The sequence below is a fragment of the Tenrec ecaudatus genome, chromosome 13 (assembly GCF_050624435.1).
Source record: "Tenrec ecaudatus isolate mTenEca1 chromosome 13, mTenEca1.hap1, whole genome shotgun sequence".
NCBI classification, from domain to species: Eukaryota; Metazoa; Chordata; class Mammalia; order Afrosoricida; family Tenrecidae; genus Tenrec; species Tenrec ecaudatus.
The window spans coordinates 88,487,859-88,511,651 of NC_134542.1; the positions used below are offsets into that span (position 1 = coordinate 88,487,859).

A 23,793-nucleotide genomic window follows, 5' to 3' on the forward strand; every position below is an offset into this window, starting at 1 on the left:
TATTACTAACAAATGTAGACTATGATTTCAGAAGAATTTTGCAAATAAATCTAATTAACCAAATATTTTAAGTGGATATATAATATGCCAGTCACCAAACAGAGCAACATTAAGTCTTTCAGGCCATTGGTATTGAATAATGTAAAGAAATGTTATGTTGACTCTTTAAAATCATATTTTATATAGATCATGCACTAAGCATTAGTCATCCTGTGGTAAGTAGAAATTGAATACTATTACATAAAGTGAAAAAAATCCATGATTATCCTGAGTTTTCATGATCTAGCACTCACTGTTAATCCCTTTGATTAAGGGAAGAAGAATTTTTTGGGTTTGTGTGTGTGACATTAACTAGAATTTACATCAGATAAGCAAAGCAAATCTTTACGTTTGGTCACAAGTCCTCTTTAGGGGAGATATTTAGCACAGCATCATCTTTTCCCTAAATCATCTGTTAGAGAGTCTACTCTGTACTTTGGACCAGATTACAGCATTGCTAGATCACATCGATAGCCAACATATAAAAAATAAGTACAGACCAAGACCATGTCTGCAATTTAAATAGTTCAATATAGTCTTCAGAAAACGAAAACTAAGCCAAACTTGCTGACATCGAGTCGATTTTGACTCACGTGACCCTGCAGGACAGAGCTGAGCAACTCTTGGGTTTCCTAGGCTGTAGATCTTGACCAGAGTAGAAAGCTTCATCTTTCTCCCACCGAGTGACTGGTGGGTTTGAACTGCTGCAGTCCAGCATGTGGCCCACTCCGCCATCAGAGTTCGTCTGACAGACTCACAGTGACCCTATTGAAAACTGTAAATCTTTATGGTATCCGACAGCCTCATCTTTCTTCCTCAGAGTGGTTGGTGGGTTTGAACCATGGACCTTGCAATTAACAATCCAACAGCATCCCCCTGGGCTCGTTAAGTTGGTTATTTGCGTGGAAGAATTACCAAGGGGTACAAATATGTAATATTAGTCAAGACAAATCAATTATGGGTGTTTTTGTTTGTTTGTTTTCGGTAAAGCATATATAGACGGTGTTAAGATATAACTCACTGGTTGATAGAAATATTTCAGTCTAATCTGCTTTTCATGCATTGTTGCTCTGCATGTGTATCTCACTTGTTTCCCATATGTGCTTCCAGCTGCTATGGATAAAATTTCCTTAGAACCAAGTGGGAATTAACAACAACTTAAAAGAGAGTGTTCAACAGAAACCTGTTTTGCTATATATATTCACCAAGAAATAAAATTAAAAACATATTTTAAAAGCCACTAACTTTTTACCATGACCTGTTGTTTATTATTCCCCCTTTAGCCGAAGTACAGAGTGAAATTGAGCGAATCTTTGAGTTGGCAAGATCATTGCAACTCGTCGTTCTTGATGCGGACACCATCAACCACCCAGCACAACTTATAAAGACTTCCTTAGCACCAATTATTGTCCATGTAAAAGTCTCATCTCCAAAGGTAATTAGCTCATTTCTGTCTGAAGGAGATTAGAAGTTCATTTCTTTTGAAGTACCCTTCACTGTGTGCTTCTTTTCTTTTTTTTTTTTTTACCCAGTGGGCAAGGATAATGTCTTGTTAAGACCTAGTTAATGAGCACATTATTAAATTCCTGTAGTTTTTACAGTTCCTAGGCATTTTGAGATAAGCAAATGCCAACCAGGAATAGTCCATTCCTTGGAGGAAATTGCTGTCTGTGATGGGGAGCATATGAGACAGTTATGCAAATGTGCCATAGAACTGAAATGCGAGCAAGGTGAGGGGAAGTAGGCATTGGCTTTTTAATCAAATGCCTGTTCTCTCTTGATACCTCTCTTGTGTAATAATGATTCTTCCATTGTATGATTATCTTCCCAGTTGATAGAATACATAGTTTACAAGGGGTATATACCCATCCACTGCCATTGAGTTGATTCTGACAAACAGCAATCCTATAGCACAAAATAGAACTGCCCTAGAGGGTTTCCAAGGCTGGAAATTACAGAGCAGACTGCCACAATCTTCTCCCATGGAGCAACCGGTGGACTTGAACCACTAACCTTTTGGTTAGCAGCTGAGCATTTTAACCACTGTGCTACCAGCACGCCTTATTTATCACATATAGAAAAGGTAAAATATCACTATGTAAATATGTCTTATGCAAGCATGACTGATGCTGGCATTTGTGTTTAGATGTAGGTCCTCTGAACAATATGATTGCTCTGTGACTCAGTGCCTTATATCTTCCTGCCATTGGGGAAAATGGGAAAACAAATGAGACAGCTTCAAATATGTCTCTTCTGATTTGATGAGAACTTAAACCTTCCGATTTAAAAGAGTGCTGCTGTGGTGTAATGTTCACATGAGTTACCCTTGAAGGTGCTGCCCTGACCATCAGCCTCTTTTCAGTGCCTCTTGGAGCACCTTTTGACAACTGACCATCAATTCGCCCCCTAACCAAAATGATATATCCTCTTCTTATGGGCAGAAGCTTGCTGAACACCTGTGCCCTCCCCAGTTACTCTGACCTTCTCAGCCTTCCATCTCCAGACACTAGTGTTTCATAGGGTGATCGGAGGGATACTGACCAAACCAAGCCCTTTAGGAAATCTTTAGAGTGCCCTGAAATTGCCCTGCCCACCTGCACATCTCTTCGACTCAGAGCTGATGGGAGCTGCAAGCACCCCGTATTGCAATGGAAGAGAATTCTATCCAATCTGGTCCCCTGCCTCAACCACCATGGAATCCAAAAGTTCGGGAAGTGAGGTTCTCGCGGACAACAGACGGTTCCATAGAGCTTTATAAAGTAGCACCGCTTTGCAGAGAGTACCCTGTGCAGGGGCAATGAGGTGGAGAGTGTGGCAGTTAGAGCAGCGCTCAAGTGACACGGCCACACCATTGACCGGCGTAGCAGTGTGAAAGTGCAGGTGTCTTTACTAGGTTTCCAATCATGCAATAGTCTGATGAATACAAAATCAAATTGGAATACCACACTAATATCTGTGATAAATAAGACCAAATACATCTGGGATCTTAAAGGTTTGAAGATAAACAAGCGGCCATCTAGCTCAGAAGCAACAAAGCCCACATGGAAGAAGCACACCAGCCTGCGTGACCATGAGGTGTCGAAGGGATCAGGTACCAGACATCAATGAACAAAAAATCATATCATTGTAATTGAGGGTGAGTGCAGAATGGAGACCTAAAGCTCATCTGTAGGCAACTGGACACCCCCTTACTGAAGGGTTACGGGGAGGAGATGAGCCAGTCAGGTTGCAGGGTAGCAACGATGAAACATACAACTTTCCTCTACTTCTTAAATGCTTCTTCCCCCCACTATCATGATCCCAATTCTACCTTAAAAATCTGGATAGACCAGAGGATGTACATTGGTACAGATAGGAACTGGAAAAACAGGGAACCTAGGACAGACGATCCCTTTAGGACCAGTGGTGAGAATGGCAATACCTGGAGGGTGGAGGGAAGAAATGGGAAAACAATTGCAAGGATCTACATACAACCTCCTCCCTGGGCGATGGATGGCAGAAAAGTGGGTGAAGGGAGACATCAGACAGTGGAAGATATAACAAAATAATAATAATTTATAAATTATCAAGGGTTCATGAGAGCAGGGAGGGGGGAAATGAGGAGCTGATATTAAGGGCTCAAGTAGAAAGCAAATGTTTTGAGAATGATGAGGGCAACAAATTTACAAATGTGCTTGACACAATGGCTGGATATATGGATTGTGATTAAGAATTGTACAAGCCCCCAATAAAATAATTTAAGAAAAAAAATGTTTACCCAGGGACAAGGGAACAATAAGTGATCCAAATAGGTGGTGAGGAGGTTGTAGGAGGGCTGGTAGGGCGTGATAAAGGGTAATGTAACCAAGAGGAATTACTGAAACCCAAATGAAGACTGAGCATGATAGTGGGACAAGAGGAACATCAAAGGAAATCGAGGCAAGAGCTAGGAGGCAAAGAGCATTTATAGAGGTCTAAATAAAGGCATGTACATATGTAAATATATTTATATATGAGGATGGGGAAATTGATTTATGTGCATATATTTATACGTTTAGTATGAAGGTAGCAGATGGACATTGGGCCTCCACTTAAGTACTCCCTCAATGCAAGAATACTTTGTTCTATTAAACTGGCATTCCATGATGCTCACCTTCCCAACATAATTGCTGAAGACAGAGGGGGTGCATAAGAAAATGTGGTGAAGAAATTTGATGGTGCCCGACTATCAAAAGATAAAGCGTCTGGGGTCTTAAAGAGTTGAAGGTTAAAAAGCATACATCAAGCTCAGAAGCAACAAAGCCCACATGGAAGAAGCACACCAGCCTGTGTGATCATGAGGTGCTGAAGGGATCATTTATCAGGCATCAAAGAACAAAACATCATATTATTGTGAATGAGGGAGAGTGTGGAGTGGGGACCCATAGCCCATCTGTATGCGACTGGATATCCCCTTATGGAAGGGTTGCGGGGAAGAGACGAGCCAGTCAGGATGCAGTGCAGCATCGATGAAACACAACTTTCATTTAGTTCCTAAATGCTTCCTCTCCCCCTACTCCCCCGCCCCCACTATCATGATTCCAATTCTACCTTAAAAATCTGGCTAGAATGTACACTGGTACAGATAGGAACTGGAAACACAGGAAATTCAGGATAGATGACCCTTCTAGGACCAATGGTGAGAGTGGAGATACTAGAAGGGTAGAGGGAGAGGGTGGGGTGGAAAGGGGGAACCGATTGCAGGGATGTACATATCACCTCCTCTCTGAGGGACGAACAACAGAAAAGTGGGTGAAGGGAGACGTTAGACAGTGTAAGATATGACAAAATAATAATTTATAAATTATCAAGGGTTCATGAGGGAGGGGAGATCGGGGAGAAAGGAAGGGGGAATGAGGAGCTGGTGGCAGGAGCTTATGGGGAGAGCAAATGTTTTGAGAATGATGAGGGTACAAATGTGCTTTATACAATTGATGTATATATGGATTGTGATAAGAGCCCCCAATAAAAGTATTTTGTTAAAAAAACACAACAAAAACCAAATATGAGCAGGCTCCAAAAAGTGTGTGGAAAAATTCCACTACCACACACTTTTTGAAGCCTGCTCATGTTTCGATCAACGACTGCTAACAATGTGACATCAAGATAGTGAGTGAAAATGCTGCTCTACCGATGTGGCTATTAATGATCTGATGTGGCTATTCATGATCCAATGTGGCTATTCATGATCCCATGTGGCTATTCATGATCCCATGTGGCTAGTCATGATCCGATGTGGCTATTCATGATCCCATGTGGCTAGTCATGATCCGATGTGGCTATTCATGATCCCATGTGGCTATTCATGATCCCATGTGGCTATTCATGATCCCATGTGGCTGTTCATGATCTGATGTGGCTATTCATGATCCCATGTGGCTATTCATGATCCCATGTGGCTATTCATGATCCCATGTGGCTATTCATGATCCCATGTGGCTATTCATGATCCCATGTGGCTATTCATGATCCCATGTGGCTGTTCATGATCTGATGTGGCTATTCATGATCCCATGTGGCTAGTCATGATCCGATGTGGCTATTCATGATCCCATGTGGCTAATCATGATCCCATGTGGCTATTCATGATCCCATGTGGCTAGTCATGATCCCATGTGGCTATTCATGATTCCATGTGGCTATTCATGATCCCATGTGGCTATTCATGATCCCATGTGTCTATTCATGATCCTATGTGGCTATTCATGATCCCATGTGGCTATTCATGATCCCATGTGGCTATTCATGATATGATGTGGCTATTCATGATCCCATGTGTCTATTCATGATCCGATGTATCTATTCATGATCCCATGTGTCTATTCATGATCCCATGTGGCTATTCATGATCCCATGTGGCTGTTCATGATCTGATGCAGACCTGGTCTTCCCCTGCTCAGATCGCTCTTTAAATCTCTGGGTAGCAATTCTGCCTTACAGACTGGCTAGATCGGAGCATGTACACGGGCACAGATAAGAGCTGGAAACACAGGGAATGCAGGACAGATAAACCCCTCATGACCAATAATGAGAGTAGCAATACCAAGAGGGTAAGGGGAAGGTGGGAGGAGAAAGGGGGACCCAATCACACTGATGAACATATAATCCCCTCTCAGGGGGATGGACAACAGAAAAATGGGTGAAGGGAGACATCGATCAATGTAAGACATGAAAAAATAATAATTTATAAATTATCAGGGGTTCATGAGGGAGGGAGGGAGGGAGGGAGGGAGGATGGGGAAGGGACTGATAAAAATGAGGAACCAATACCAAGGACTCAAGTAGAAAAAAATGTTTTGAAAAGGATGATGGTAACAAATGTAAAAGCATGTTTGACACAATGGATGTATATAGGGATTGTGATAAGAGCTGTATGAGCTCCCAATAAAATGACTAAAAAAAATCTCTAGGTAGAATCTGAGGTAGGAACTCAAGATCCCACCAAGACCTCACATGGAGCTAATGTAACAGTATGAAATCCACTGTGTGTGTGTGAATGATTTCATTCCAGAATTTATTTATAATTTCTCACATTGTGGGTCCTCTCCCTTAACCCACAGGTTATTGAAAAGGTCTAGATCGGCTTCCACTTGTTGACAATGCCCTCATTTCCTATTTTATTTCAGGTTTTGCAGCGGTTGATTAAATCTAGAGGAAAGTCCCAAAGTAAACATTTAAATGTTCAACTGGTGGCAGCTGATAAACTTGCACAATGTCCCCCAGTAAGTACAGTCATTGCTTGTCTTACTCATTCTTGACTAGGTGGGAGAGAGTGGATTTTTTTCCTTCGTATTTGCATTGCGATTTTTATTCTAGGATGATGATGATATGATGTGCTGCTGCTGTCTTAACTCTAAAGCATCTCTTGGAACAACCTTCTGCTATTGTTCTGGCTTGTGCTCAGGCATCCAGACCTGGGTAGTGCCCCTGATCTAACAAGGAATTTAGAGTCAGCTGTCCCACTCTCCTTACTGCTACCTTGATTACCTGTCAACTGCTTGGCAAACCAGAAAAGAACAAAATAAAACTTAGGTGGCTGACTTTCCTTTGATGTTTCCATAAGAAAGGTCAAGCATAGAATAGTGCGATGTTAAGAGTTGAGAATTTATTGGAGCTAAAGAACCCTGTTGATACAGCAGAGGGGGGTCAAGTTGAAGTGGGGTGAAAATCGAAATTATGGCCACCTTTTCCCTAGTGCCATTACCAGAAGACAGCTGCTGGGTGAGAAAGCAGGAAAAGAGAGTGAGCAGCTGGCACCTGCTGCCAGGTCACACTGGGTCACCAGTAGCAAGTGTCTCCACCTGCGTGGCCGAACTCAATATTGCGTCCACACAGGGAACAGTGTCATCCTTACGGAAATGACTCGCAAGAATTTTTTATATGCCTGTGTGAGGATTGTTTCTGTTTTATGGGAGCATATAATCTATTTCGGATGTTTAGAGGGACAACACAGCCTAGCAGTTAAAAGTGGAGACTTGGAAGCCTCCCTGCCTGGGTTCAGATCCACTCTAACTGGTTTTGTAATTTAGGCAAGAATCAACTTCATGGGGGTGGAGTGGATGGTGAAGCTCTTAGAGCAGTGCTGGACTGTGATGTGCAATGATGGAGAGTTTCTGCTTTAATTTCTGGGTGCATTTGCTCTAGTGTTCGGTCTGACTTGTTAGGCTCTGTTAGGAACTAGGACTGTCTTGTTCACTGTTGGAGCTCAGGTCCCTCTCATTGTAGGCTGGCAAGAAATATTTATTGGACATGTGAATTAAATATGTAAAGACAATAATAATGATAATGTATTACCTTATTAGATGCTTACTATATGCCATGCACTGTGCTAGATCCTTTATATAGACGATCTCTAAACCTCATAGTTCCCCAGGAAGGTAAGCAACCTGAATCTCCCGACTCCTCTTTTTATAGTTTCAGTAACCTAAGCCAGAGAGGTTAAGTGATTTTTCTAGGGTGACCCTGCAAATTAGACTTCAGATCTAGATCAATCTTACTTCAAAGCCGAAGTTTCCTCTCCTCCCAACCCTACCTCACCTCCCAAACATACATACCTGGTTACCTGTCTACAATTTGTCTAGTCGGACGCCTGGAATGGCATGTTAAGATGTGTATGGCTGCATCATCTACTAATAAAGCCTACTTACACATGAAATGTAAAAGTGGTGGGGGGAGGCTTCAAAAAGTCTGTGGGAAAGTTGCATTATCTGTTAATTCCATTTTTCTGAGAGCTTTCTGAAGCACAGAGCAAACATACAAGAGTGCGTTGCCCATAGCCTGACCATATAATGCATCTCTTTGCTGCAGTTGAAGTAAGTTACCATTCATTGAGCAGGCACCCATAGCCAGGAACTTCAATATTATTTCTAACTTTCAATAAAATGTTATAAGAATAGTTATATCCATTGGAGTCTTCACAGGGGGTTGAGGGAGTAGATCTAGGTTGTTATTGTTAGTAGGTTGTTGTTGTTAGTTACCATCAATTGGTAGTTAACTCATGACTTCCCCCATGTGCAATGGGTAAGAATCACTGTGACCCATAGGGATTTCACAAACTTGATTTTTTTTTTTTTTAGAACTAGACTCCCAGGCCTTTCTTCCTCGCCATCTTTATTTGGAAGCTCTGCTGAAGTCTGTTCAGTCCCATAGCAGCCTCCACGCCTCCACTGATGGCTGCAATTGAGGTGCATTTGGCTGAGGACTGAATTCACTTCTGCTGGAAAGGCGAGAACCCCATCACAGCCATCACTGATGGGCCATTAACCGTGAACCAAAACCATATCAGTTGCTGCCAAGTCATTTCTGACTCACAGCAGCCCCGCCTATGTGGAGTACACTGCTCCATAGGGTTTTTATGGCAGTGACAGACCCTTTGAAAGGAGATCCCACCCCTTTCTTCCAAGGTACCTCTAGTGGGTCTCAGCCCCCAACTGTTTGGCTAGTAGTTAAGAGCCTATCAGTTTGTCCCACTCAGGGTCTCTCAGACATCCCTACACTCCAGTAACTTACTGCCACAGAGTTGATCTGACTCTATAATAACCCAACAGGACAGGGAAGAATTGTCCCATGTGGGTTTCCAAGACTGTAACTCTTTATGGAAGCAGCAAGCCTCCTCTCTCTCTTGCAGAGTGGCTGGTGATTTTGAACTGCTGACCTTGAGGTTAGCAGCTCCCAGGGGGTTCCTGTGAGCTATCCATAGGCCACCTGGAAAGGGCAAGCTTAGACCTATCTTATTTTACAGTGTGATCAATGGCCCAATTGGAGGAAGACATGTCACAAGTCTGCTTCGATGCCAGAATGAATAGGACAGCTCTCTAGTCAGGGCGTTGTCTCTAAATGCCCTCAGCTGGGCACAGGGTAGCATGGAGTGGGTTCCACGGGCAGATAGGAGATCTGTTGTACAAGGGAGCTTTCCTGGTGGAATCTGAAGGACATGGTATCTGATGTCCCTTTCAAACTCTGAGATGAGTGGCTTAGATCGGACTTTCTCCAGCTTAGCACTCTTAATGCTTTGTGATGGGTAATTCTTTGGTGGGGTGTGTGTGTGAATCTTGTGTATTGCAAGATGTATAGCAGCATCCTGAACCCGGAATAGCCTTCCCACCTCCAACTGTAACAAACCAAAATATCTCTAGACATTGCCAGTGTCCCCTAGGGACACAATTGCTCCCTGTTGAGGACCACTGGTTTGGCTGAATGCATTCATAAGTTTTGGGTAGTCACGTTATAAGAGGGCTCAGTAATTAACTCCCCGAGAATGAAGGCTTAATACGTGTTTTAAATGAAGTGAACTTGTCTTCTTTTTAATTTTGGTCTCTCTGTGAGAATGAATTTATTAACAGCTCTTTGTCCCTAATAAGTACCAGAAAATATAGGGTTGCTATGAGTTGGAATTGACTTGATAGCAGTGGGTTTGGCTGTTAGGTTATTAACACTGAGATATTTTCACTGCTGAGAGGGTTGAAGAGTGAGTGGTTGTACAATTATTCTGTTACAGCTGAAATAACTGAATCCAGGAAAAGATATGTGTGTACTCAATGGCAAATAAGACCCTGAGCTGTGTACAGTAGGATGCCTCCCCACGTCGGGAAACTCTAACCTCCCATATGCTAGGAAAACAGCCTTGCCCTATCATCAGCTCATCAGGGTAAACACTTTCTTGCTCTATATAATTGATTAGGTAACCTATAAATTTAAATAGGCAATTGAGATAAGCAAGGTCACCTTATATTCAGTATTTTCTACTCTCTGTTTGTAGTACTAAGCCTGCTGGTTTGATATGATCTGAGTAGCACTGGTCGTGCCAAGAGGAACTGCACACTCTGGGCTGACATGGGTGAAAAAACCTTTGGAGTGTAAAATCTAGAAGTTTCCTAGAAATTGCTCTTGTCATTTGTCCCTGCTTTACCCAAAGACCACCTCTGTAATTGCCACCCCAAGGTTTTGTGGTACCCATGCCATTTTAGTTCCAGTGGGAGAATCCACCACTTGCTTAACTGGCCTCTGGGTCTTCGATCTGAAAAGTCAGCAGTCTTACGTTGCTAAGAAATTAAAGGGCAGGGGGGTTTAAAACAGCTCTAAAAAACTGTTAACACTTTAGTCAGAAGAATGAATCGTGGATTCAGGGACTATTGACTGACCAGCGTCCCCAAGTCCTTACGTCCCTTGCTTCAAGAGCACCTGTGTGCTGTTTCCTGGGGTAGCTGTGTCCTGTGTAACGCGGGTCAAATGCAATGCCATCAAGTGTGGTAGGAAGAGCCCTAACACTGAAAGTTTTCGAGACAAAGCTTATTGGTGGATTGCTCGGCTTGTTTACCACCAAGCCTTTAATATGCGAGCGTGAATTTTACATCCGCAATAGGCCCCATAGTACGCAATGCTTCCCCTAGATTTTGGCTGCAGGAACATTTTTCCACAGAGCATCCCTGGAGACTAGTGTTTCATGGAACAATCCTAGGGAAAGACTGAGCCAGTCCAAACTCCTCGCTTTACAAATGAAGGAGCTGAGCCCAGAGAGGTGAGCCAGCTCTTCAAAGGTCAGGCACTTTGGGCAGAGTCAGCCTGAGGTCTCTTTCTCCTTGAGATGGGACCTAGCAGCAGGTAGATCACTGCATATTCTTCGAGAGCTGGCATTGTGAGTTTCCGCTAAGACTTCCTGGGAAGAGGGTCGGTAAGTTTGTTTGTTGACGTACCCAAACCAAAACGAACTCACAGCTAGCAAGTCGAAGCTGACGCGCAGTGGCCCCTCTGTTGAATGTCTGAGGAGGTCAATCTTTATGGGAACAGGAAGCCTCGCCTTTCTCCAGAGTGAAGGACCAGATAGTACATATTTCAGACTTGGTAGGGAACGTAGTGTCCTTTGCAACTTGATGTTTTTAGCCTCAAACTAGCTATTACCAATTGTCATCAAGTCAGTGCCAACTCACGGTGACTTCCTGTGTGTCACAGTAGAACTGTGCTCCACTGGGTGTCCCTGGCTGCCTTTTTAGAAGCAGATTGCCAGGCCTTTCTTACAAGGTGCCTCTGAGTAGACTCGAATCTCCAGTTGCTGTATCCCAGTCAGACTAGTTTACAGAAGCAGCAGGAAGTCTAAGTTGCTACCCTGTTCTAGGGCAAGGTTCTTGTTTTCTAGAACCGTGTAAAAAACTACATCAAAATTTAGTGACTTAGGGAAACTCAGTGGTGATCAGCTGGCAAGCTGGGCACAGCCAGGCTCCTCACCCTCTCCAAGTAGTCTCGGGGACTGTCCACGAGCTTTCCTGCAACAAAGGATGCATACTTCCAGAGTGGCGGCGGCTCCCACGGCTCATAGCATGTGCCCCAGCCTCTTAAGTCCCTGGTATGGATACAGCGTTATTTCGACCACAGTCATTCATCAAAGGCTGCACAGCAGCTGCCCAGATTCACAGAGGGGGGACACAACCCTCCATCTTGATGCAAGGCGTGTCAAAGAGCCCGTGGCCTGCCACAGGCAGCTCCCCTCTGGAAGGAGGAGCTACATCTTTTTGCCTAGTCTTGAGGAACCGATGGGAAGAAGCAAACAAAACAGGAGCCTATGAAAGTAGTTCCAAAATAAATAAATAAATAAGAAAGTAGTTCCATCAGCTCAATATCTTTATTTTTTTTAATGCAGTCTGCAACCTGCCTGACTTTGTACTTAATATACATCCGTATGCATTTGCCAGGTATTGATACACTTTTCCTTTTCGGGGAAGTTGAAAATAGTTCCTTTTAAGAAGGCGAAGTTCAGATTGCCTCAGTTACATGGTAATGAGCGCTCTAGAATGCATGGTGAGAAAGGCAGATAGACCATGGAATAGACACGTGAGATGGAATCTTTAATCTACTTAGTTACAAGCTGGCTTCCGTTACCAAAAACCGACCTGAAGGCTCTTGAGAGAGAGAGAGAGAGAGAGAGAGAGAGAGAGAGAGAGAGAGAGAGAGAGAGAGAGAGAGAGAGAGATGATTGCTCTCTCTGCAAAAGAGGAATTCATCTCCTCTAGAGTCTCGCAAACCTCGAACACAGTAACAAGAGTAGTTCTCTCCCATCACCCTTTGCTGACTGGGCTCAGACTTATTCTACTAAACACAGAGCGCTTGCGTTAATAGCAGCGTTCAGTATCCCTGATCATATTGCATTGACGGTAGCACTTTTCCACTGCCTTATCCAGTAATTTTCCATACATTATTTAGAACGGTGTGCCTTCATTCACCTCTTTGAAGTGCATTCGCTATGATGGAGCTCCTGAGTGAAGTTATAGGTTCAATCTATAGCTGCTTTTCAACAAGAGGGTGACCAGCTTGGGGTGCATACTTCATGAAACAAGGCCACCTAGAATCTAATTTCTCTCAGTGCAAAGCGAACGACTCCTGTACCAAGGATCCTCAGGCTCCCGACTTGGAGAGAGAGCGAGTTGGAGATTCACTACCTCCAATGCTCTATGATTTAAAGCATCAGATGAATGTGAATGTAACAGAACACTAAGCTACATTACAAAGTACTGGGTAGGGTGGGAGAAAAATGTGGAATAAAACTCAAAATTATGAAAAGATACCTTGTGTAATGGTCAGATAGAAGCCGGTAGAACTGCCAAAACTCCAGGTAGTCCTGTATCACCCTTCAGGTTTGAAAACTGAACTCACACCCATGGCTCCATTTTCAGCCGAAGAGTAGGCAGGTCTATACTGGGAACAATAACATCGGGGCGATATGCACACCTTAGAACAATCAACCATTTGAGGTCAACGGGGCAGCTTTACCCAAGGACAGAGTTCCACGGGAGCAGGAAAAAGGAATGGAAGCAGGGTCCATGGAAGGAGTGGGGTGAGGGATGTTACATCTGGACATTGAAATCAATGAGATGAAACAAAATGTGTATGAATCGCTTGGATGGATTTGCTCTATATACCTTCTCTCAATTCACAATAAAATGTTAAGAAATGTATCCTTACCACTTTATTTTGTTTCTGTTTTTCATTGTTCCTGTTGGGTTTCCCAGTGTGTGAAGCACAGAAGTAGCTGCTTATAGATAGTAACTGGTGCAAGAATGTATAAAGGATGAAGGGGTGGATGTGGGGAGAGAGGGAGGGTGAGGGGATTTGGGAAGCAAACGATGAATGTGGTGGGAGAGCACTAGAAGTGATTGTGATTACACAACTCACTTTAATAGCAATTTAACCATGGGAATATGTCACACGATAGGTGAATACTGTATCAAGAAAACCACAAGAAACAAAACAAAACAAAACCTGACCAACGGTTACCTTAGGTGACAGGGAAAGGGTTGGCGCATTGAAAAGGGTATCGATAGTGTGTGTACAGCATGAAGAGTCTAATCAGTGACACTGAATTATATAAGCAGAAGTTGTGGTACCGGAAATAAATGAATAAAATAATTACCTAGGGGCATGGCAGGGGAGGTTTGGGGGGAAATAGGGAATGAACAAGGAGTAAGAGAAGAAAATATTCTGAAATTGACTGTGGTATTGATTATACGACTCATCTTAATATGAATGACCAATTAAATTGTATGACATGTGAAGTATATTGCCAATAAAACTACGATGTGCCTTTTCTACAAATGGTGACAAGGATGGCAGGATGGAGGGGCCAGGGAGGAGACAGTTGGGTCATCATGAATGCCGCGTAAATTACTGAAAGAGAGGAACGAAGTGGGGTTAGAGTCTCCCAATACCTTCACTGCTTAGTGGCAAATGCTGATTGTTTAGCTCCAGAAGGTGGAAACTGTCTGGAGCTACCTGCTTGGGCCCGTGATCCTGTCGTTGCTGTTGTTAACTGCTGTCCCGCTTCCCTTTATGTCCACGTGATCTCCCAGGTCTTCCAAAATCTTTTAACGCGACAGTCTAGTCTCTTCCTACTTTGACTAGTCAGTTAGATCTTCAAAGAGTTCAAAAATATCAAGAATGCTATTTTGCTATGAAAGGAACAGGTGGGTTGTTTTATAATTATCAGGGCCTTTTATGTTGCCAGTGTGATCTGGTGGTAGCATTCTCACCTTCCATGCAAGAGACTATTCCTAGCCAGTGTCCCTCACTGCAGCCACCACCTGCATGTCATTGGAGACTTGCATGATGCTCAGTGGGTGTCAGTGAAGCTTCCAGACCAAGACAGAGTAGGAAGAAAGGTCTGGTGGTGTGGTAAATATATAATCTGGTATCAATTTGAGGAGTAAGAGTTTAGGGGTGGAGTCTAGATTGTCAATCAAGATATAGCCAGTAAGGTCTCTGTGTGGGCATGGCCTTCTCCTGAGGATTCGGGGAACTCCTGTATTTCTTTCTTGGAGGTGGGAGACACGCTCTGTCTCAGCTCACTCCCTGCGAGACATAGCAGCTGACAAGACACATGGAACTATGCTAGTGCCCTGAGCTGGAGAAGCCACGTGGAGACCCCTACAAGCGCTGAGATGCTTACAGCACCACTAGATCTGCAAGACTTCCCAACCCCTTGCCTGTGATTTTCTTGCATTTGGCATCATTGCATGGATTCATGGGTCTGAAGAGGACTTTATAGATTGGTATCGAACAGATGGGCTAATATCAGGCTTATGAACTTGATCTGGGCTGGGCTGTTTTCTCAATATTCTATTGCTCTTGTATATACTGCTCTTTCCTGTACACATATGAGTGTCTATGGATTTGTTTCTCTAGTCTTCCCTGACTAACACAGGTGGTATACTTCCAAAACCAGCCAATGAAAACCTGTTGATTACAGCAGTTCTGTCCCTTGAAGGTCAGCCCAATGACAGCTAATAGCATTATATCATTTAGCAGCTTTAGTTTACCGAATTATATTTGCTAGTCATTTTTTAATGGCTGGTTTCAATTTCTGTGTCTCAATAGCAAAGAAATTAAAGTATTCTCATCCTGTTATTTCTTTTCTCTGCTTACAAACAGGCACCTGAAAGATGTCCACATAAGGCTTTGTTTGTCTACAACCTAAAACCACACATATTCCATCAGACAGCATGTATCTATTTAAGCCCCGGGTGGCTAATATTCAGTAACACAATTTTTTAAAAACCTGCAAGATTAATCTCTATATTTGAGAAAAATATATTAAAGATATTGAATAGCAACTTCATAGATAAAATTATTAGAATGTGTACATTAGATTTAATGAGATTTCCATATCTATGCTGGGAAAACAATATGGGAAGAGACAGCGAGAATAGTAAAATGTGAAAACTGTACCCAGAGCCATTGAACTGTATGTGTAGCTATTATTGAATGACTATGTTTTTCTATGTATGCGACTGGGCTTCAAAAGTTCTTGGGAAAAATGGAATTAAAAAATCATGGAATTTTTCAAAAAACTTTTTGTAGCCCCCTTATATTTTCAGAAGAAGGAAAAAATGGAACTTGCTACTCTCCTGGATATAGGAAATGAAAAGTACTTTATCTTCTATATAAATTAGGAAGACCAACCAATCCAGTTTTCTCAGGTCTTCCCCAATTTTGAATATCCCTGAGTGATGCAAATGCATGGGTGGGACCCAAAACATGGAGGGATGAGTCCTCCCCAGAAAAAGCAGCCATTGAAGACTCTGTGGAGTAGTCTACTTTCCCAGAGTGAGCGTTGCAGTGCACCAGGATCAGACTACAACGGCAGCTGGTTTAGTGGGTACCACCTCCACCCCCCCCACCCCCCCAGTTTTAGCACAGTTCTGGGCAAACCAGGCCTGTAGGTCTCCATAATTGAGGTGGTTTGTGACATTTTGCTCAGGGAATGAAGAACAGGGCACTTAAATACTTCGAATTTGGAAACAGAGTCTGCGAATTGTCTTTCTGTGCACTTCATTCGGCTCCCTTCTCCCCCTACCGCCCCGACATTTTCCTTATCCAGAACACTGGAGGAGCTCCGGGCGGTTGTTTCCTCTCCACGTGGACTTTGAGTTTTCCTGAAGGACTTATGCAGAAAAGGGGCTTTTTGTGCCTGCTTTCCTGTTCTCTTTAGTTTTTCCTTGTGACTTGGGTGAAGTTGGTCTTCCATTCCATCACTTCACGCACCTGGAGAAACCCCAGTGGAAACCCAGATCTGTACACCTGGAGAAAGCCCTGGGGAACGGCATTGATGGCAATCTGCACAGTGTGAAAGCACTCTTCTCCCTTCCTGCCTGTTTTTCCTATCTTCCCTGGACCCCTCTTTCTTATCCAGCCCTGCCTTCTGAACTTTATTCCTAGGCAAATGCTGAATTGCCTTTGATAAGGTATGGCTGATTGTTCTAAGTGGCTGATTGTTCTCAACCTGTGGGTCACAACCCCTTTACAACTGTTTCACAGTGGTCGCCTAAAACCTTCAGAAAACACATAAATATTTCACAGTATACAACTACATATTGTTTTTGATTAATCACTATGCTTTAATTATGTTCAATTTGTAACAATGAAAATACATCCTGCATATCAGATATTTATATTACAATTCATAATAATAGAAAAATGACAGAAAGCTGATGGTGCCCGGCTATCAAAAGATATAGCATCTGGGGTCTTAAAGGCTTGAAGGTAAACACACAGCCATCTAGTTTGGAAGCAACAAAGCCCACAGGGAAGAAGCACACAAGAAGACCACACCTATGTGATCACAAGGTGATGAAGGGATCAGGTAGCAGACACCAAAGAACAAAATCCATCATTGTGTAGTCACCTTCCACATATAAATGCTGAAGATGAATGTGTGCATAAGTGTGGTGAAAAAAGCTGATGGTGCCCAGCTATCAAGAGATATAGTGTTTGGGGTCTTAAAGGCTTGAAAGTAAACAAGCAGCCACCTAGCCCAGAAGCAGCAAAACCCACATGGAAGAAGCACACCAGCATGTGTGATCATGAAGGGTCGAGGGGACCAGGTATCAAACACCAAAGACTGGGGGAGATCATATCATCGTGAATGAGGGGAGCACGTGATGGGGATCCAACGCCCATCTGTAGACAACTTGACATCCCTTGCAGAGAGGTAGTGGGGAGGAGATGAGTCACTCACGGTGTAGTATAGCATTAATGAAACTCACAACCTTCCTCTAGCTCTTAAATGCTTCCTCTCCCTCCCTCCCGCCACTATCATGATCCCAGTTCTACCTTGCAAACCTGGTTAGACCAGAGGATGCACAGTGGTGCAGATGGGAACTGGAAACACAGGGAATCCAGGACAGATGAACCTCTCAGGACTAGTGGTGAAAGTGGCGATACCGGGAGGGAAGGGGGGGTAGAAAGGGGGAACTGATTCCAAGGATCTACATATAACCTCCTCCCTGGGGGATGGGCAATAGAAAGTGGGTGAAGGATCTTAACATAAGATGAAATAATAATTAATAAATTATCAAGGGTTCATGGGGGAGGGGGGAGCAAAGAGGGAGGGGGTAGAAGGAAAATGAGGAACTGATTCCAGGAGCCCAAGCAGAAAGTAAGAGTTTTGAGAATGATGTGGGCAACGAATGTGTAAGTGTGCTTTACAGAATTGATGTGTGTGTGTATTGTGATGAGAGTTGTATGAGCCCCAATAAAATGATTAAAAAAAAGGATTTGAAGAATTCAAAAAAAGTATTTAACAAGCAGTCTTTCTTCTTCTTCTTCTTCTCCTTCTCCCTCTTCTTCTACTTTTTAAAAATAAGAGCAAATTAGAGACCATGAAAAGGAAAACAAAACCATATTGCCATTCCTAGCTCAAAAAATGTTTTTGCATGATTCTTTCTGTGCTTGTCCATGTGCATATACAATAAAGGTTCAAATAAGAGGTGATTGTCACAAGGAAATTATGAACACTTATCAAATAAATCCTATGCCTGAAAAAAAGGGACAGTTTTGAAGTAGCAACAAAAATAATTTTATGGTTGGGGGTCACCACAACATGAGGAGCTGTATTTAAGGGTCGAGGCCTTAGGAAGGTTGAGAACCACTGTTCTAAGTACATTCCTCTCTGGTTCACCGTATAGACTTGACTTATCTGGAATTTGGATGAAAGTTGAGCCATAGGGGTGGTGAATTCAGTTTGAGACTTGAAGTATAATAAGGTCTGTAGACTTGCGGATCTCACCAGTCTCTATCAGACCAATAAGCCTAGTCTGTTTTACAATTTTGTTCCACATTTTCCCCCATTCTACCCAGGAACTTCTATTGTGGTCAGCAGTGGGAGCTGGACGCTGTCTGAGGCTGGTGTGAGGGTCAGAGAGACTGGAGTTCTATGTTCTATGTCTCCATGCGCCTCCAGCTCCCGCCACTCAACTTTGGAACAAGAAGAGACCAGTAGTTGTATCTTCCATGCCTGCTCACAATCTTTTTTAAGACCCCAGTCACTGTTCACCAAAGTAGGAAGTAGAGCATTGTTTTGTTATACTACTTGATTTTCTAATGGTTTATATTGACTTTTGTGCTTACTGCTTACTTACTGTGGACCCACATCATTTTCCCTGCTTTGGCTGAAGAAAGTATCCCGTCACAGATGTCAGAGGAGTTCTTGAAAGCATCTCTGTGTTTCTCATATCCCTTTTTCATGGGCTGTCACGAGGAGCACGATGTCCTGTGAGAGCAGTGGTCCCACGCTGTGATTGTATCAACACCTTCTTCTGCGCTTAAGCTAGCTCTACTTCCTTATTCATGTTGGGGTCATCAAATGTTGCACGCTTGGGAACTGAGTAGATTTTTGAACCTCTAAACTTATGAAAAATTATAAAGCTAGTTTGTATGATTCATTGGCTTGCTTCTCTTTGACTATTTCATTGAAATAAAAGATTCTACCCCTACCCCACCCCTCTCTAGCATTTTGGTCTACTCAACTGTATTTCCTAAACAGCATTTAAAAAAAAAAAAAAAAGAAGTCACAGGTCCAGGCTATGAAGTTATTCCTCATTGAAAATAGGTCGCATGTGTCAGTGTTCATCCAGAAGTTGAACTGTGCTTTTCTCTGTGCTTTTAAAAGTCTAGGAGGAATTTCAAATCATCTCCCATCATATATTTGCTGTCGTCTCTTTGTAATGCAGAAGTGTAGTTCCCTTGAGATGATCGAGGCTTAAGCAAATAGCCATTTGCTGGTAACAGTATACACCAATTGTAGTCGTTGGCAAACAAATGACTTATTTAAATTTCTTGCAATTAAATATGTGACAGTTGTGCCTACAAACTGATAATATAAATGTGTACAACAAAGGCAATATAAACCTTGTTCAAACCAGTAGGTACTGATTACTTGGGCTTTGAAATCCTGGCTGTCGTGGTCAGCACCTTCCTGGTCTAGGTAACACTAGGGGATTCTTCCATTTAGGAGTGTATGAAAGCAAGAAGATGACTTACTGAGATCAATCCAACCCACATGGTAGAATGCGAACGATACAAGTATCATGACTCAATTAGCATAAGTAAAAAGTTTTTTGCTTTGCGCATCAAAACACAAGGTCTTCAGTAGAAATCCCCTTTGCACCTCTCAGCTGAGAAATGTCGGCAGGTTGCTCCACAGGTTCATTAGCTGAGTGTGTGCAGCCCCTGGAGAAGGACATCATGCTTGGTAAAGCGGAGGGGCTGAGAAGGAGCGGAAGGCCCTCAACAAGGTGGACTGACCCAGCGGCTGCATCAGTGGGCTCAGGCACAGGATCGATGGGGAGGGTGGCACAGGGCCGCAGTGTTTCTTTCTGTTGTGCAGTCACCGTGCCTTGCAGTGGACTGGGGGACGCCTGACTGCACCAGAATTAGCCTGTGAACAACACAGTCAAGTCACAAAGGGTGTGGAACTCTTGGGGAAGGTTTGCCAGCAGAGGTTCAGAGTCCATTGTGCCTGCGCTGCCCCATTCGTTCTTCATGTTGTCACCTGAGTTTAAGGCTGCTCTTTGGGATGAGGCTGGTCTTGACCCACTGGAGTCAGCACCGCCATGCCCCTTTTTATATCTGAACATTATGGGTACTTCTCAGATTCTGTATTTGTAGTTATTGAAAGGTTATGACAGTGTGCATCTTATTTACCTGCTACTGCTGTAACACAGCTGCTGCAAGTGGGTGACTTCAAAGAACAGCCATCTGTTTTCTCAGAGGTCCACAGGCTGAAAGTCCAAATGGGGGTTCAGCTGTGCAGATTCCTTCCCTCTCGGTATCCCTTGCATTCCCGGTGCTCCGTGGCTTGTAGACAGCAGCCGTCTGGTGTCTGTCTTCCCCTGTGTGTGTGTCTCTCTGTCTCGTTTGTTCTTTTCATAACTCAAAAGTGATTAGGTTTAGGAGCCACTCTATTCTGACATGGCCTCATTAACAAAAGCCGGGCTTATTTCTAAACAGGATCACGTCCACAAGTACAAGGGTAAGATTTCAATACCCATTTTGAGGAGAGGGAGAGGGGGTGATCCATAAGTCAGGGAGAGGGATCCCCGCAATTGTTTTACTAGCATGTGATCCACATACCATGCCACTCATTAGTTCAATCCCATCAAGAAGACTTGTACAGTTATCACCACATCAGTTTGAGACCATTTTCTTCATTCGTGTACTCATTGTTACTAGAGGGGAGAGGACTTTTGACTGAAAAAGACAGAAACTCTATTGAGAGTTAATGATAATAGGTGATTTATTATCAGGACATATATTAATTGAAGTTCCGGTTGCTAGCAACGTTCCTTCTCTCGTGGGCCGCATCATCTCTTTCTTCCATCATATATCGGCTTCTCTTTATCTGTTTTATTTATCCACCTTCCTTCATAGAAAGAACACTTTAATTAGCTTATCGATAGTTCCTCTTTTTTAATGAAAAATCATTTGGATATGTACTTCGCATATCATATAATTTAATTCTTCAATCATATTAAAAAGAGTTGTGCTCTCATTGCCACAATCCATTTCAGAACATTTTCTCCTCGGACGCATTGCGGGTGGCTCCGATTACCCACAATCCTCCCCTGCCTTTCCCCTCGGTAATTATTTTGCTCCCTCTTAAGTTCCAACTTTCACCTGTCTCTCCAGCCTCCCTCAAAATCTGCACCTGTGTCAGCTCGAACTGAGAACTGGCTCAGTGTCGCACAGTTTGTTACAGATCTCAAGACTCGTCTGTCTGACTAGATGGCAATGCTGCTTGAGAAGAGGGACAATGTTTTCCTTGCCATGGCAAGCCCACAATGCCTGGCCCCAAATAGATGCTAAGTAAATGTTTTATACGTGAATCGAATAAGCACACACACGCACACCATCTGAAATATGCTGATACTCTTTTGTGTGTGTGTGGAGTGGTGAGAACATGGGCTGATGTGGCTGAGTCTTCTCAGACACCCGTCAAACCTTTTCCTGGGTAATGAACCTTTTTTCACTGTTCCCAGGACCTGCAAACTGCTATCCAAATGAGGGTCACATTTCCCCCCATTAAGACTGTGATGAAAACATTTCAGCAGTGAATGTTGAGGGAGAGATAATTTCCGTGGTGTCTTCCTTCAAGGCAAACACAGATTTGTCTCCCTGTTGTGAACCAAGGACAGGATGAGCCACCACCCACTTGCTCTGTGCCAGGTGTCGTTCCTCTAAAAGCCAGCAAGGAGCAGTGTCCGTGCCGACAGAGCAGCCCTGTTCTGCTGGGAAGTTCTGGTGTGGGTAATGAAAGCAAGAAAACCAGGTGGATGGATGTTTCCGTTTCCTAGGGCTGCCACAACAAATGAACAAACCAAAAAACTCATTGCCGTCTCGCGTGGATTCCGACTCAGCCACCCAGTACGACAGGGTCGAACTGCCCGTGTGGGTTTCGGAGACTGGGACTGTTGCTGGGGATAAGCAGTGTTTCTCCTCACTTTCTTACTTCTAGTAAGAATGAACAAACTCGGTAGTTTGAAAACAATAGACTTTTGTTTTCTCTCAGTTTAAAGAGCTAGAAATCTAAAAGCCAGACGTTGGCAAGGCATGCTAACCTCCAGAGTCTCCCAGAGAGAATCCTTCACCCCTTCCAACATCTGGTGACTCCAGGCATTCTTTAGCTTGAGGCGGGACAATTCCTCTTCTCTTTATAAGGTTCATGGCCCACGCTAATCCTGGAGGAGCTCATCTTGAGATCCTACCTTAAATAAATAAGGTCCCTTCTCTAAATAAGGTCCCCTTCACTGGGTCTGTTGGCAAAACTTGGTGGGTCCTTAGTCAATCTACAAGTCCGGAGGTGGAAATGCGGGAGAAAGAAGATGCAAACCCAATTGCAAAACGTTTTACTTGGCAGATGCTCTGATGTCAAAGTGGGTTATGAGGTGGCTTGCTATTGCCAGAGTCAGCAGTTCAAACCCGCCTCCTGCTCCGAACGCTGAGGCTTTCTGCTCCTGCCAAGAACTACAGCTTCGGAAACCCCCAGGGCCAGTCCTGATTTGTCCTCTAGAATCTTTGTGAGTCAAAATTGACTCCTTGGCAGTGAGTTGGTTTTTCTGTGGCTGTTTGGTAGCTGTGAAAACTGTCCATCTAGCTCCTAGAATTTGAGCTCCTTCCTGGCTTTTAGCAGGGAGTCGTTGGGTGGTGTAAACACTTAAGTACTTGACTCTTAGCCAAAAGGCCAAGAAGCAATGTACTTGACTCCTAGACATTGCCAAATGGTTACAACCTTCACAACCTGAGGAGGACAGACGCACAGGATCTCTGAGCATCAGAAGCCAACTGGTCAGACACTGATTGTTGGGTTGATTTAGGTATCAGAAAGGTGATTAAGTCGGATTTTAGGGTTCATAGTCTAGAGTTGAACGTGGAAACAAAATAGATTTTCTTGTCGCTTACAGGAAATGTTTGATGTCATATTGGATGAGAATCAGCTTGAGGATGCGTGCGAACATCTGGGAGAGTACCTCGAGGCATACTGGCGCGCTACTCACACCACCAGTAGCACCCCTATGACCCCCCTGCTTGGAAGGAATTTAGGCTCGACAGCACTCTCACCGTATCCTACAGCAATCTCCGGGTTACAGGTACTGCCGCTTTGTTACTTGGGGCTTTACAGCCATGTCTTCAGATTCCATAGAGGACTTGATTCAGATGGACACTGGAGGGCCCAGAATCTGAAATAGGAACCGTACTGGGCCTTATCTTAAAAATCCCAAAATAGTTTCTAAGCATGATCTACCCTAGACAAAGTTAGCCAGAACGGATAGTGTAATGTGATTTCCCTCTTCAAATGAATCGTTCCTCGGCCTAAACTCCACGAGGAGTCTGTTAATCCTTCTTACCACTTCCTAAGAGCTCTGCTGTGGCTGGAAGCGCAGGCATCCCGGCGGAGAGGTAAGGTACTTTAGTTAA

The 23,793-nt window shown here is 43.5% G+C and overlaps 1 protein-coding gene across 2 annotated transcripts in view; it reads left to right on the forward strand.

The window, feature by feature from the left end:
- The window catches only part of CACNB4 (calcium voltage-gated channel auxiliary subunit beta 4), a 297,445-nt gene that overhangs the window by 271,827 nt on the left and 1,825 nt on the right, over positions 1-23,793 (forward strand). For both annotated transcript variants that reach the window (XM_075529205.1, XM_075529206.1), the window contains exons 11-13: positions 1,323-1,474; positions 6,684-6,779; positions 23,280-23,465. In XM_075529205.1, coding sequence (XP_075385320.1) covers positions 1,323-1,474; positions 6,684-6,779; positions 23,280-23,465 — 434 coding nt within the window. The remainder of the gene's footprint in view (positions 1-1,322; positions 1,475-6,683; positions 6,780-23,279; positions 23,466-23,793) is intronic.